This window comes from Phocoena sinus, chromosome 1, assembly GCF_008692025.1.
Source record: "Phocoena sinus isolate mPhoSin1 chromosome 1, mPhoSin1.pri, whole genome shotgun sequence".
In the NCBI taxonomy this organism is placed as follows: Eukaryota; Metazoa; Chordata; class Mammalia; order Artiodactyla; family Phocoenidae; genus Phocoena; species Phocoena sinus.
In genome coordinates, this window is record NC_045763.1 from 25,262,083 (window position 1) to 25,276,972 (window position 14,890).

The following is a 14,890-nucleotide window of genomic DNA, read 5'->3' on the forward strand; positions in this document are numbered from 1 at the left end:
CGGCAGCGCTGACTGCTTGAGACGCAGCTGGAGCGACTCAGGGGGCCGGGGGGCCAGGGTCACGTCTCCCGTTCAGTGGCGGCTGGGAAGCTCTCCAGGCGGCAGACAGGGACCGGCCATTTGAAGCCCTTCCTCCCGCCCCCGCGGAGGGAGCTGCCCTCCCGCACTCACCGATTCTCCCTTCTCTCCCGGGGAACCCGCGTAGCCGCGCTCCCCCTTGATGCCCTGACAGGCAGCAAAGAGAGAGGGAATTAGTCCCGTGGTCCGCCCGCCAGGGGCGCCGATGCGAGGGGTGGAGACTGCAGCTGGCACACACACTTAGACTCAGAAGGCGCCCCGGGCGAGGCTGGGGGGCCCGAGGGGTGTGCTGCTCCCGGAGCGGAGCGGGGGCGCCTCTGCGGCCTCCCACCGCCACTCAGTGGAACGGGGGTCACGTCCTCCTAACAGGCGCCTCCGCTGGATCTCCCCAACTCTCCCCCGCCCCTGGGGAGGCAGACCTCTGTCCTCTCCTAGTCTGGGAGGCTCCGGGTGCTCTGAGAGTCTGGTCCTTGATGTGCAGCGACTGTGGTGGGCCCCCCAAAGCGGAGAGGGAGGCCAAGCTCCACTACCAAGGGGGCTTATGGGGTGGGGGGTACTCTGGATGGACAGCCTGGCAGAGACACCAGCTGAAATGCTCGGAAAGGAGGAAACCCACTGAGGATGCCCAAGCCTGGGCCGGTCCTGATCACCACCCCACGGCTCGGGTACCCCCAGACCCGGCTCCCCTTACTCACAGGCAGTCCCGGGGGGCCCATGGCACCTGGGTAGCCAGGTTGCCCTGGAGGACCCTGCAAAGAAAGGGAGACATGATGGACAAGCCCCCCAACATTTCTGTCCCCATCCCTGGCTATGAGGGCGGCCAAGGCCCAACAGTCTGGAGCTGCCCCTCCCAACAGTCTGGAGCTGCCCCTCAGCAGGTGCCCCGGTTACAGCCACCACCTTGGGCCATGTCCCCCAGACCCGGCTCCCCTCGGCTGTGATCACCACCACAGTCCTGGATGCTGACTGCTTGAGACTCTGCTCCCTCCAGAGCAGTGCCTGTCACTTTCCAGCAGAGCTGAGCCAGAGGAGAAGGCCCAGGACATGGAATGATGAAGACCCGGGTGGGGGCACTGGAAGGGACATGCTGAACACTGCAGGAGAAGGGAGGGAGAAAGCCCCCAGGGATGGAGGTGTTTGCCCCTTACAGGGAGTCAGGGCACATGGAGATCAACTTCCTTTGATCCTGAGGGATCCGCCAATACTGAGGGAATCAGGGCTGAGGGGCAAAGAGTTTCAAAAGAAGGAGTCCACCTCCCATCTTCCACGCAGCAGCCATCCCAGGGGGCCCAACCTCCGTCTCCCCAGGGCTCTTCATCTACCTCCATCCCCTGCTGCCTCCGCTTACCGGTTCCCCCTTCTCTCCTGTCAGGCCCCTGAGGCCTCGCTCTCCTTGAAGACCCTTGGAGAGAAAAATCATGAGAAACTGCAGGAGAGGGCAGTCTCCACCCAGCCCCTGCCTCCTCCCTGCAGCCCCCCAGCCCTCCGTCCCCATTCTAGGCAAAGGTGGGGGGCTACTGGTGGCCCCCCTAGTGTCCCCAGCAAAGTGACCATAGGGGGCGTGCCCAGAAGGGTAACTATCAGAGGTGTAAATCCACATGTAAGGGTGCCTCTCAGAAGCACGCCCCCCAAGACAGGTCACCACAGAGATATGCCCGCCCAGTCGGGTGACTCTCAGGTGGTACTTCTCAGGTGGCTGTCATTGGTGTGCCCTACTGTGACCACTGTCTGGGGTGCACCTTTAGGAGGGTGACACATGTGCTCCCCCTGAGGGGCAATTGTCCAGAGAGGTGTCTCTAGAGTGATGCTCCCCGCCAAAATGTATCACCAGAGTCCCAACACTTACCTCTCCAAGCCCCCGCCCGAGCCAAAAATCCCATGCTTTTAAGGATGCTGGGGAGGGACATGGGAAGGCTCCCTCCAGAGCAGTCCCTGTCACTTTCTAGGTGGAAAGGGATATCCACCTCAATCAAAGCCAGAGCCCCCATCCCTCCTCACTCCTCGCCCTGGCCTTCGCGGATGCACCACACCGTTAAGGGGCCGTGTCTGCCCCTTCTCCCTCGTGCCCTCAAGAAACGACACCCAAACCTTTCCACAACACAAGACAGATGGCTAGACGGACAGATGGCCCCTTCACCCAAGCAAGCAGAAACAGACAAGGTCCGGCCAGGATGAGGACGTGGGGACAGATGGAGCTGTGACAAAGAGAGGCCTTGCTCCCTGAGCCTCCATCACCAGGCCTGGGAGGAGAGGAGTCAGGCCCCAGGAACACGAAATCTGACAAACAGGAGGTTAGTTTCCATGACCCAGGAGGGAGCAACAGTGAGGAAGAGGACGACTCAAACATACTTGTGACGATGATGGAGGCAGAGCAATTAACGACACCCGGCAGAAGGAGGTGGCCAAGACACTGGGCACAGAGGGGCAGGGCCCCACGACGCCCAGAAGCCCTACTGCTGGCATCACGTGCCCAGCCTCAGAGCAGACTGGGACCAGAGCCAAAGAAGAGGAAAGGAAGAGGAGGAAGTTTCCTCGAGGATGATGGGAAAAGTTGCAAGTGTGGCCGCCTTGAAATCCCTGGGGCGCCTGTGGACAGCCCTGCCAAGCAGCAGGGCAGCAAACCTGTACCAGCCTGCAGTGTGAAGCCCTAAAGCTTTGGCATCTCTGCCGGGCTCTGGGCCAGGTGGCTGGCAGGGCCCCAAGAAGTACTTTCAGCAAATCTTCAGTCAACACCAAAGGTGGGAGGAGCAGGAGGCAGAGTGAGAAGGCAGGGATCAAGAGGCCCTTAAAATAAGAAGGTAAAATAGCTCTGGAGGATTTAGGCAGAGTGATGTGTGACTGTGGGAGAGAAAAAGGGAAACGGAAGGGGGGAGAAGAGAGAAGATGAGAGAGAGAAAGCAGAAGAGGGAGAAGGGAGAAACGAAAAGAAGTCAGAGACTGGGAGGCCGTCCAAGCTGCTGGGACCTCAGGGAACCTGTGTCGTTAGCTACCGAGCCTGAAGGGGGATAACGACAAACATGGAGGGGGGAGGCCAGGGCACGACAGGAAGGGAGACAAGCAAAAGCCACAGAGACCTGGCTGGCAGGGGAAGGGGAGGTCGAGCAGCGCTAGGTTCTTACAGGCAATCCGGGGGAGCCAACAGCACCAGGAAAACCTGGGGGGCCCTGGTGGGAGAAACAGGCAGGTCACAACTCACAAGCACGGTAACCCTGAGCCACAGTCTGGGGCTGAGAGGTCACGGGGAGAGGAAGTCACGGGAATATTTTCAAGGCAGCTGGAAAAGAGACTCATCCCAAGTCTTGGCCCAGAAGACATCTGCTCCTTGCCTCGGCTCCAGGAAGAATGGCTCTGCCATCCGTAGAGATGCGCAACAGCCCCCAGAGTCAAACCACCTGCCCAAGTCTGCCCGAGTCCGAGTGACTCCTGGTGCCAGAGTGGAAACCCATCATGCCTGTTACCTGACCTCCATGAGCCCCCAGGTGGGGGCTCCCTGGTTCTAAGAGGCTCCCACCAGCTATTTTTGTTTCCTCCAAAGAAAGCATTTTCAGTTCTTCCAGGCTTTCCTAGTCACTTCTATGTTCCTGCCATATCAACACCACAGAGGACTCCAGGGTAGATGCTCCTAGTCTAGGCTTTGTAGGCTTGTCTTAGAGATGGCCCTACAGAGCGATAGAGGGCCGCTCCATCTTAGCCCCTGGCCCCTGTCTGAAGGTTGCCACACGCTTTCCTGGCTGCCCAGACCATGAGCCATGAATGCAAAACACAGCAGGGACGGGGCTGCAGAAACAAGGATGCGCCCTGAGGGCCTCCTCTAAGCAGGACCACAGGCAGAGTGGGGCGGAGCAGGTCGGTTCTGGGGATTCGGAGGTGGGAGGCCACAGTCCCCACAGATGCTCTGACAAGGGAAAGGGGAGGGAAAGGAAGTTCCCTCTTTCTGTCCTGCCCAGCTTCCTGGAGCCAAGGCAGCAGAATGGTGTCTGGCTTTACAACCCCTCTGAGAGCCTCTCAAGCAGGCCAGGAAACCCACAGATACTTACAATAGGGCCTGGAGGACCCGGGGAGCCCCTCATGCCGGGCGGACCCTGCAAAGGAAGCCAGGGAATATGGATGAAGAGGCTCAGGCCCACAGCGCCCTGAGGTCTCCGCAGCCCTCCTCCCAGCCTGCCACAGACCGAGTCAACAGGCAGTGCTGTCAGAGCAGGATGTTAAAGCTGATGTTAAACCTTTCATTCGGTTCATTCAATCATCCAACAAACATTTTTCGAGCGGCTATTATGTACTGGGCACTGGTCCAGGGGCTGAGGACATGATGACAAATGGAACATTGAAATCCCCACCTTGTGGCACTTACATTCTAGGGAGAGGTGGACAGTAATGCATAGAACAGAGGCTGGCACACAGGCGGTGCTCAGTAGACACCTGCGGCGTGCTCCCAAATGAAGGGAATACACAGGATGCCAGACAGTGCGGAGCGTGGGGCAGAGAGAGGGACTGGGCTTTGAGCACGGCTGTGGGAGTTCTATTTTAGAGAGGGTGGTCAGGGAGTGTCTCACTGAGAAGGTGATATGTGAGCAAAGGGCTGAAGGGGTGAAGGAGCGGGCCTTGGAGGAGAGCTGCAGGCTGAGGAAGCAGCAAGGCCAGGGGAGGAAGAGTGGCCCAGGGCCCAGAGTTGCGAGGAGGCCCGGTGCCAGGAGAGCAGCGAGGGGCGCCGGTGACCTAAGGCCTCAGAGGGCCCGAGAAGGCTTTCGGCAGGAAGGAAACTGCCCTCGGGAACTGAGAGCCTTTTAAGTGGAGACTCCAGCTGCCTCGGGGTCCAGCCCAGGCAAGGGCCCTGCTCTCACCTCTTCTCCTCTCTGGCCGGGCAGTCCTGGAGCACCGGGCAGGCCGGGGCTCCCTGCACAGCCCGCATCTCCCTCGCCGTTATCTCCCTGGAGTGGGATGGACGGTGAGTGTGAGAAGCCCCATGGGGCTCAGGGCAGGGGGGTGAAGAGAAGACAGAGGCCCACTCACCCGGGCCTCCTCAGCCCTCGGCCGCTCCCGCTCTGTGAAGCACTGCGGACGACAGCCAGAGGCCCAGTCAGCAGGGTCAGCCGGGAGCTCGCCCTGCACCAAGGCCACCCCGAGCCCAACCTCCTACCCGGGCGCAGCTGTCAAGGCCTGGCACGCCGGGGATGCCCTGGTCTCCCTTCTCTCCACTTTCCAGGAGGGCCGCCGGGTGGGCCGTCTGCCTCTGGACACAGTCCCCGCAGATGCTCTGATGAGAAAAAGGGGGTGGTGGCGTGGGGCCCGGGTCAGAGAAGGCCAGGGTGGGCCGCATGGGGGAAACCCACTCCGAACTCAGCCAGTGGCATCCTGCTGCCCGGCACCCACCCACTCTCTTCCTCCCCAGCCACATGTCTGCGGCAGCTTTGCTGTATCCTCAAGGGACCCGGTCCCAACACTGGCTTTGAGTTTCCTCCAGGAAGAAGCTCCGGTAGGGCCAAGCCAACGCCACTTTCTAGACAGGCATGTGGGAGGAGGCGGAGGGGCCCGCAGAGGGACCATCTGTCCCGGCTGTTCCTGCAACCTGCACCCAGTGTGAGGACACGCCACGAGGATTTAGACTGAAAAGGGCAGCTCCAAACACCAGCTTCTCTGTCCAAGGGAGCAAAGCAAACAGTTGCAGGAGGAGCCAGGCCCTTCGCAGACAGCCTCTGGGATGGGGCCTGCCCTGCACTTCCCAGTGGATCCCGGCTGTTACAGGCTCCCCAGTGGGCCGGGCCTGAAGTCTTCCTGACAAGAAAGTCCTCCTCTTACCTGGAGGCTTTAACCTCTTTGGGTCACAGACCTCTCTGAGAGTTTGATGGAAGCTGTGAGTCCGCTTCCCCTCAAAATGAAACCTACTAGTGAAAGCTAGACTACAGTTTCAGAGGACTTGGGAGCCTGGCATCTATCCACGGCCTGGCGGGACGTCCATGGGCCCCTAGAGGAGACACTCCTCCACCTCCACTGTTCGCTGCAAAGCTCAATGATAATGGTTGTCATTTACTCAGCACCCATGGTGCCAGCAATGGTGGCAGGCCTTGCACATTATCACATTCAACCCTGACAGTGCAACGAGGCAGGTCATCTTCTAAGCACTCTGGAGATGAGAAAGCCGAGGCTCAAAGAGACAGCATGACTTGTCTAAGGTAAGTGGGGCCCTGGATTGGACCTTGGCCTGTCTGAGGGCCAAGGGAGCGCTCTGTCCACAGGCCCAGGCTTCCTCTGGGCTGTCGGTGCCCATCTGACCCCTTCTCCAGACCACACTCGGTTCCTGTTGGGGGCCCTCCGTGGAGCACTTGATCAAGAAGCCATGAGACGACATGTTACACAGAGAAACGTTGAATCCTGCATTTGGAGTCACATAATCACTTGCCCAGGGGCAGGACTTGGGGAACCCTGGCTTGTCAGCGGCCTAGGGCAGAAGAGCGGGGGGTTCACTGCCACAACCCTGCCGTGATCCAACCCGTAACTGCTGCTGGAAGGATAACCCGACCTCAGGCTGCTTCTGGAGATGACTGCTGTCCAGAGCAGGGGCGGGGCAGGCGGTCCCCATGCTCTGTCCTGACCTGGACCACTGGGGTCGTGGGAACTCCAGGGCACTGACCAGCCAGTACTAGAAGCGGGTGACCAGGACAGGGGCTCTGGAGGCCAAGGCGTGGGAGGGACCCCAAAGGATGCTGAGCTGGAGGAGGGAAGAGTCCTGATCTGGTCTCTAGAGGTAACTGGGCAAGGAAGGGCTGTATCACCCGTGGTGCCCAGCGTGGGAGATCAGACCAGGCCACAGCCCTCGAGCATGGTCTTAATGCTACTGATAGACCCTGGCACAGGCCGACTCTCCCTTCAGGCCCCAAGTCCCCTTTCTTGCCCCACTAGAATCACCTCTCAAATCCCTTCTCCTCCCTGGATTCTTTCTGGATTGAGCAGAGGACAGCCGGAGCCTTCTTCCAGGCCCCTACCCAGTCCTATCACAGAACATAACCTTCGCAAATCCCTGCCTGACTGCCCTCCAAGTGCACGTTCACCTTCCCTGCCCTGCCCCCATGCGACCTCACTGGCAACTGCTGAGGGCAGGTCTCTGGGTTACCACTGCCCAGAGCACCCATGGCCACCTGGGTGCCTTCACAGGGTTCCTTCCAACACTCGCTCAGCAAACACTGACTGGGGGTCTGTTCTGAGCCGGCCCCTGACTAGGCCCCCTCAGCCAGTTGCCTGGCATGCACAGTCCCCACAAACAGCTCCATCTGCAGTTCTCTGTGTGTGGTGCCACGCAGCTGAGCGCTTACTGCAAAGATCCCCTTAGGGGAACCCCTGCCAGTGCCTACACCCTCCTTCTGACTCTCTTACCTTAAGGACATGCTGTTCAATGGGCAAGGATCCCTGCAAGAGACAGACACAAGGGCTCAGAGGGCGAGTGGAAGGGGGACGGAGACTTACGGCACCTGGTGGAGCCTCGGGAAGCTACATGGCATCCAGGTTTCTCCCAACCTCGGAAGACGGAGGGAAGAGGGACCCCCACAGCAGCTAAGGGCGCTAGTATGGCAAGCTCAGGCCTAGGAAGAGCAGGGGAGGCGCTGGACAGTGAATCCAGGCCGGTACCTACCAGCTCTGCAGTCAGCCCAGGCTGTCCTGGCAAACCGTTGTTCCCAGGCACTCCCTGCAGCCAAGAAGAGGCACGGGTGAGTGGACACCTCTCTCTAGCCCGCAGGTCACCCAGATTCTTTCTCACCATCGCCACTGCCCCTCCCCCTCATCCTGAAGAGCTAAGAGCCCTGGCTGACATCTATTCTCAGCTCAAAAGTCTCCAGGGGCTTCCCTGGTGGCACAGTGGTTGAGAGTCTGCCTGCCGATGCAGGGGACGCGGGTTCGTGCCCCGGTCCGGGAAGATCCCATATGCCGCGGAGCGGCTGGGCCCGTGAGCCATGGCCGCTGAGCCAGCGCATCCGGAGCCTGTGCTCCACAACGTGAGAGGCAACAACAGTGGGAGGCCTGCGTACCACAAAAAAAAAAAAGGTCTCCAGACTGTTTGTAGGGGGAGCTGAGGAGGCCCAGAGGTGTGACTCACCCCCCCAAAACCAGTCCAGATGATTTCTTCCCCTACATGTTAGGGCAGTGGGTCTTCTATATAGTAAATAACTATTATTTCTTTCTGTGCTAAGTACTTTTCCTATATTTTCTCACTGTATTTTCTCATTTAATCACCACAGTTGTTTTGGTGATGTAAGTGTTTATCTCCATCTTAAAAACAAGACGAAGAACTCAGAGAGGCAAGCAACTTGCTAAAGGTCACAGGACGAGCAGGGCACAGAGGTGACATTCAGATTGAGGAGCACTGGCTTCAACCCCTCTCTTAACCACGATTTCTGCATCATTCCTCAAAAGACATTCCCCAGAACACTCATGCACACACAGGGCAGAGGCCTGGGAGTCATACCCATCTAGGTGCAATTCTAACTAACTACCTGTACAACTTTTGTCAGGTTACTTGCGGGGAGGTGTGGGGGGGTGAATCTCTGTGCCTCAGTTTCCTTTTCTGTAAAACAGTGGTAGTTTGTGCTGAGGCTTAAAGGAGATCACGGCTATAAGGAGCTTAGGACAGAGCATGGCACGAGGGATGCCCACGTTGTTTACCACCCAGACTCTGTTCCCCTTACAGACTCACAATGCACATCTGTATATTAAATGCTCCGTGGAGGCAGGGAGCACGTTCGGCTTTAAATCCCCAGTGCCCGACCTGGAGGAGGCTTGCATCCCATACATGCTGAGGGAACGCACTGCTGCTCACTCCACACACGGGATTTCCTTGGCCCGCTCTGAGAGCTGGCCTCCCTTCAAGTCCCAGCTCCCAGCAATAGAACATGTTACCCTCCCTGGCAGCCCACCCGATTTCAGGCCAGGCTCCACCAGGCCTGAGTCAGACCTGGTGTCCGTCTCCCCCGGCCCCTCCTGCACCTCCACATGACATCACCCAGCCCTGGTCATTCCGAGTCCTCAATGAGTTAAGAAGGCAAAGTGCTTAGAACAGCCCCTGGCACAGGGGAAACACCATGACCGTGTTAATTCTAATTATGCCCCTAAATTATCATTCACCCCCTGCCCCACTCTCCGTTGTCTGTGTTAGTTCAAGCCGGATACTTTGTGATTTTCTTTTCCTGCGCGCCCAGAACTATACCTCCCACTTGTTCTACTGTAGAAGTGAAGAGCTACCTGTGCACTGTCTGCTAGCTATAGAGCCGCACACTTCTTAACGTCTGTAGGAGTGGATGGGGATTACTGGAGCTCTGGTTGCTGTCTATCTCTGAGCCCGTTCCTGCACCTGAAGAGAGGAGCTGCTGGGCCCTCCCTTCCTTGAAACACCCTGCCTGGCACGGGGCAGGTGTCTGCAAACGGCAGCCTCGGCTTGGTCTCCAGCACTGGTGCCAGAAGAGGACTCTGGTGCCTGGGACCAAACTCAGTGGCGGTCACTCTTTTCTGCCTCGTTCCCCCAACATGTCTTGGCAGGGTTCACGTGACATCTGCGTGCGCTTGTTAATGGGTCACTTTGAAATGACTCTCACGCTTCTCCAGGCAAACCGCAAGCCCCCTGCAGCCTGATGCCTGTTTCCTGGCAGTGCAGCAGGAAGCCTGGACACTTGGTAAAGGTGTGGCTGGCCTGTGGGGGACACAGAGTTGGCTCTAATTCTGAGCTCTCAATGAGACAGAGAATTGGAATACTGACAGAGGCTCCCATCAGCAAAGGGGGCCCACCAGAGCAGATTCTCAGCCCAGGGTGAAAGGGGGTATATATAAAATCATCAGGGCAGGGGGGAGTAGTTTGTTAAAAGCTTCCACGCAGTTCTGCTCTGCCTTTTCAGGTGAGACTCACTCTTCCAGGAGCTGGGAGCCAGATACACAGAAGCTACTGTCTATGCCTCCTAGGGCCTCTGGGAAGTGTGGCCTGGCGTGCAAACCTTGGGGAGCCACCCTGCAGGGCAGTGGAGGTCAGAAGAAAGTGCCCTGCAAGGGAAAGCCCCAGTCCAGCACTGCCAGTTCATAGCTGATGACTTCAGACAAGATATTTCACCTCCCAGAACCTCAGTGTGCCCAGCTGTGACTTAGGGATCCACCGCCTTCCTACTGGAGTTGATGTAAGGCTCAAACAAATGCGGGAGAATGGATGTAAAATCGTAACAGTGGTTGTTGTCATAATGATGGCTAATGCCTTCCGAGCATTCACTACACACCAGGCAAGGTTCTACACATTTAGCATGCATTAACTTGTTTAATACTCACAAAAGTCCCATGAGGTAGGTCCTGTAATTACAATATCTCCACTTAACAGACGAAGGAACTGAGACACAGAGAGGGTAAGTAACTTACCCAGCATCACAAAGCTAACACGTAGCAGAGCTGTGATTCAAAGTCAGGCTGCCTGGTCCTGGAACACACACTCTAACCATGATGCCACAAGGATCTCAACTCCTACTGCTCTCCCCTCACCCCCTGGCCTCCTTCCTATTCTCCAAACACGGCAGGCACGCTCCCACCCCTGCGGCCTTCGTACCCGCTCCCTTGTCTATCTGTCAGGAATACTATCCTTTGCAGGCTCTCCCCTCATTTCCTTCAAGTCTTTTGATTTTTTTCTTTTTCCCTTTTTTCCCTTTAAGTCTTGATTTAAACATCCTCTTCTTTTCAACACTTTTCTCAAATATCTTCCCTGGGCTCTCCCCATTTTCTATCCTCACTCCCTGCTTTAACCTTCTTATCAGGACATATCATTTTCTAACATACTATATTTTATTTATTTCTCTTGCTTATCGCCTGTCTCTCTTACTAGAATGCAAGCTCCCAGAGGGCAGAGATTTCATTCTGTCCACTGCTGTATTGCCAGCACCTAAAACAGTGCCTGGAAAATGCTAGGTGTGCAAAAATTTCGTTGCATGAATGAATGTTGAACGCTGCTCCAAAATGGTGAGCTCTGCACCAGTGTCTAGGATTGTTAGCTGACCCAGGTTCTGGGTTCCTGACAGCTGACCAAGGCCCGAGCTTGACACAGGTGTCAGTGGGGTACCTGGGCTACAACAACAGGGCATTCCTCAAAAAAGGTCTGGGAGTACACACAGCCTGCCTCAGGGACCAGTGCATCCTCCGTACCACTCTGGGAAGCGGGAGCACAAGGAGTGAGAAATGACACATACAAGCGTTGGGGCAGGGGAGCGGCACACTTGGGGTCCAGCCCAGAGCATGCACCCTGTTGCCTTGACCCCCCTCTCCTCTTCTCCCTCTTTACCTGAAGCCCAGGCATTCCAGGGGGGCCTGGTGGTCCGGGAATACCCGGAGGACCCTGAAGGAGAGAAGAAACCATCAGACCCAGAAGAAAGTTCTGCCCCATCGCTGGGGGTGCCGGCGTTAGGATGCGCAAGCCTTGAGGCACGGGCGGACAAGAGGAGAGACGGAGACAAGCGACACACACCTGCGGGCCCGGCTGCCAGGAGCTGCCCATCCAAAGTCCCGGAGCACCCTGGGTGGGAGTGGGGATCACAAAAGAAGGGGAGAGGCTATAGGCAACGTCCACACCAAGCACAGGGCTGCGTGGGGACGCAGTTGGCTGGGGCGCAGGGGCCTGTGCGTCTTGGGCACAAGGCCGGAAGCCAGGCCTCACCCCCAGGCCGGGGGGGAAGGCTCTCGGCACCACTTACCGGCATGCCAGAGAAGATGGGGTCCCCTCGGGAGGGGCAGGAGCACTCCCCTGGCTCACCCTGAAAAGAAAAGAGCCTTTGTCAGCAGGGGCTGAGGATGGAGGACCCTCTGGAAATCAACAGCTGGGAGGCAGGGCAGGCTCTAGAGATGGAGAGGGCAGGGTTTAAATCCAGGATCGGCCTCTTTTGACGGTACCCTTGGGCAATCTGTTCAACCTCTCTGAACCTCAGTCTCCTCATCTATAAAATGGGGATAATAATACCAAATGCAAAGACTGTCATGAGGATGGAATGGGTGAATGTATATAGAGTTCCTGCCATGTGCCAAGCACTCAGCCATCGACAGCTTTTGGTGTTACTGCATTTTTAGCTTCGTCATTGTCTGCTGCTGCGTAAGTACTCAGCCCCATTCCCCTTGGCCCAGCCTGGCTTCCATGCCCTTCTCTCCTGGTCCCTCATATCCCTGTCCTCTCACTAGTCCTTCTGAACTCAGTTCCTTCCCCTGTCCTCTAACTCAGCGTCCAACTGAAAATGTAGCTTCCCTCCATGGGGGCCTTGGAGCTCTCTAGGTCTCCTGGGATCCTGATTGAGCCCTGGGCCAGCAATGAGGGAGCTAGTGGGTGGCAAGGAGACCAGGATGACTCCTCAGCACCCATCCTTCAGTCCAGGGCTACAGCCAAGTGCAGAGGGTCCCCTGGGTGGCAGAGCTCCAGGGGCTGCTAATTTCCCCAGAGTATTGGTCACAGGTCCCTGGGACTTACCTTTTCTCCCTGAGCTCCCTTTTCACCCTGCGGGGAAGAAACACAGGGGGATGAGTAGATAGGGGTGTGGAGAAAGCCAGCTGTGGCTTCCTGCTGCCCCTCGACACGGTACTCACCAGCATCCCTCTGGCTCCTGGAAGTCCAGTCTGTCCTTGCTGCCCATCAGGCCCCTGAAGGGAGAGAGCCCAGGGTCAGTGGGCGAGGCTGGACAGCAGCCAGCCATCTGGCCTGCCAGCAGGGGAGGGTGATAGGACAAACAGAAGCAGCGCCAGGCTCCCCTGGAACCCACATCCCGGTGCCCATGTCTTAGAGTAGGAGACTGAGGCCCAAGAGACAAGGCGAGGAAGAAGGAGGAAGAACACTGGCATTTCCCCAGCACTTTCTGGGTGTCAGGCACTGGGCCAAGCACCTGTCAGGGCACACTGGATGGAATCCCTACTCCCAGCCCTGCAGGATGGTATTGTTCCATTATACAGGTGAGGAAACAGAGGCTTAAAGACATTTTGTAATAGACCCAACAGCACGGCTGCACCCAGGTCTGTGCGGCCCAAAGTCCCTGCTCTGTCCTCTTACCCTTTAGTGTTTGACACAATTCTCTCCATCACAAAAGTTCTCTCAGTTGATTTAAGGAGGAGACAGGAATTTCAGCCCCGATTTGTCAACAAGGAATTGAAGGCCCTGAGAGGCTGTCACTGGCCTAAGGTCACACAACTAATGAGTGTGGCGCCAGAATTGGGAAACCTCCCGGATGGGATTCAACTTGAGGGAAGACGGTGTGGAGAAGTCAGCAGGGCTTTCTGATGGCTGCTGTCCTGCGGGACAGGCCACCTTCGCACGTGGGACTCAAAGCTCCCTGAGGACCAGGGCCGCCTTCACCTTCACCTCTGCCTTTACCGGGAGCTCCCTGGGACAGGCGGGGACCCTGACTACCCAGCTGTGCTAGGCAACCACACGGACGGTGGGGACTTGGGCAAGGCTGCGGCCCCTCTGGGCTTCAGCGCACCCTCAGGAGGAATCCATCTGTGATTCCCAAACTGGGCCTGGAATTTCTCTAGGGATCCATAAAGACAGAAAAGATACAGTTCACGGGCTATTTTCAACAAAGCCTAGGAAAAATTATACGTTTGCCCACAACCTGGCATGGCACAGGCTGGCTGAAAGGTAGCATTTCTTTGATTTAGGCTAGAATTATGTCATCTTAAGATATTCTAGTGTGTTCATGTGGAGTCGAAGCTAGCTATTATACAAGTCTTTGATGAATAAAAATGAGGAAGTGCATATATTATTACCTAATCTATGCAACTTGTTCAACAGACACATCTTTCAGAACATGGGAATCACTGGTGGAACAGCAATAAAGGGAGGTCCTTGAGGGTAACACGGTTGAAAGTGTTGCTGGTCTAGATAGATCTGTGCGGGCTAGTACGGTAGCCAATAGCCACATGCGGCTACTTAAATTTAAAATAATTAAAATTAAATCTAGGGCTTCCCTGGTGGCGCAGTGGTTGAGAATCCACCTGCCCATGCAGGGGACACGGGTTCGTGCCCCAGTCCGGGAAGATCCCACATGCCACGGAGCGGCTGGGCCCGTGAGCCGTGGCCGCTGAGCCTGCGCGTCTGGAGCCTGTGCTCCGCAACGGGAGAGGCCACAGCAGTGAGAGGCCCGCGTACCGCAAAAAAAATAAAAAATAAATCTAAAGTTTAGTTCTTCAGTCACACCAGCTACATTCTGAGCGCTCGACAGCTATGTGGGGCTGGCGGCCACACCTCAGGCAGGGCAGAGAGTTCTATTGGGCAGCACTGTTTTAGATGATCCCAAATGACTCCAAGGTTTGAAGTGGAGGGTGGCGGGCAGAACATATGGGCTTTGAGTCAGACAGACCTGGGTTCAAGTCCCGGCTCTGTCTCCTCACTCTCTGGCCTTCAGTTTCCTCATCTGTGAAATGGGGATACTCATAGCCATTCCCTTACAGGGCTGTTGTGAGGATTAAGTGAATCTCTGTTTCTTTAGAGCTTAGCACAAGGCCTCAGCACCGTCACTGCTCAAAAACTGGTTGTGTTCAATACTATCATTCTTCAGGGGCTCCCCCCAAACAGGGTGGTCTTCCTTCTCCCAGGCCGGGCCAGGCTGAGGCCTCTCTCCTCCTGTCCCCCCATGTTGCTGGGATGGGCAGGGTCAGCCCCATGCCCTCTTCCTGGCGGCAACGCCCTTGGTCCAAGCAACATCCCCAGTGTGGAGCGCGGGGGGCGGGCCCTTACCGGAGGCCCAGAGACACTGGCACCAGCAGGTCCCACAGGCCCAGTGGCTCCTTTCACCCCTGGAGATCCCTGTGGAAGAGAGGGTAGAAAGGT

At 57.0% G+C, this 14,890-nt stretch overlaps 1 protein-coding gene across 9 annotated transcripts in view; it reads right to left on the reverse strand.

Annotated features, from left to right (window-relative positions):
• The window catches only part of COL16A1 (collagen type XVI alpha 1 chain), a 51,195-nt gene that overhangs the window by 15,266 nt on the left and 21,039 nt on the right, over positions 1 to 14,890 (reverse strand). For 2 of the 9 annotated variants that reach the window (XM_032647698.1, XM_032647709.1), the window contains exons 38-54: positions 14,798 to 14,866; positions 12,655 to 12,708; positions 12,539 to 12,565; positions 11,778 to 11,837; positions 11,552 to 11,599; positions 11,369 to 11,422; positions 10,372 to 10,392; positions 7,703 to 7,756; positions 7,447 to 7,479; positions 5,216 to 5,332; positions 5,089 to 5,130; positions 4,920 to 5,006; positions 4,116 to 4,160; positions 3,198 to 3,242; positions 1,427 to 1,480; positions 774 to 827; positions 172 to 225 (exon numbers count right to left, since the gene is read on the reverse strand). In XM_032647698.1, the coding sequence (XP_032503589.1) occupies positions 172 to 225; positions 774 to 827; positions 1,427 to 1,480; positions 3,198 to 3,242; positions 4,116 to 4,160; positions 4,920 to 5,006; positions 5,089 to 5,130; positions 5,216 to 5,332; positions 7,447 to 7,479; positions 7,703 to 7,756; positions 10,372 to 10,392; positions 11,369 to 11,422; positions 11,552 to 11,599; positions 11,778 to 11,837; positions 12,539 to 12,565; positions 12,655 to 12,708; positions 14,798 to 14,866 (918 nt within the window). The remainder of the gene's footprint in view (positions 1 to 171; positions 226 to 773; positions 828 to 1,426; positions 1,481 to 3,197; positions 3,243 to 4,115; positions 4,161 to 4,919; positions 5,007 to 5,088; positions 5,131 to 5,215; positions 5,333 to 7,446; positions 7,480 to 7,702; positions 7,757 to 10,371; positions 10,393 to 11,368; positions 11,423 to 11,551; positions 11,600 to 11,777; positions 11,838 to 12,538; positions 12,566 to 12,654; positions 12,709 to 14,797; positions 14,867 to 14,890) is intronic. The other 7 variants (XM_032647727.1, XM_032647746.1, XM_032647736.1 and 4 more) reach the window with 7 other exon arrangements.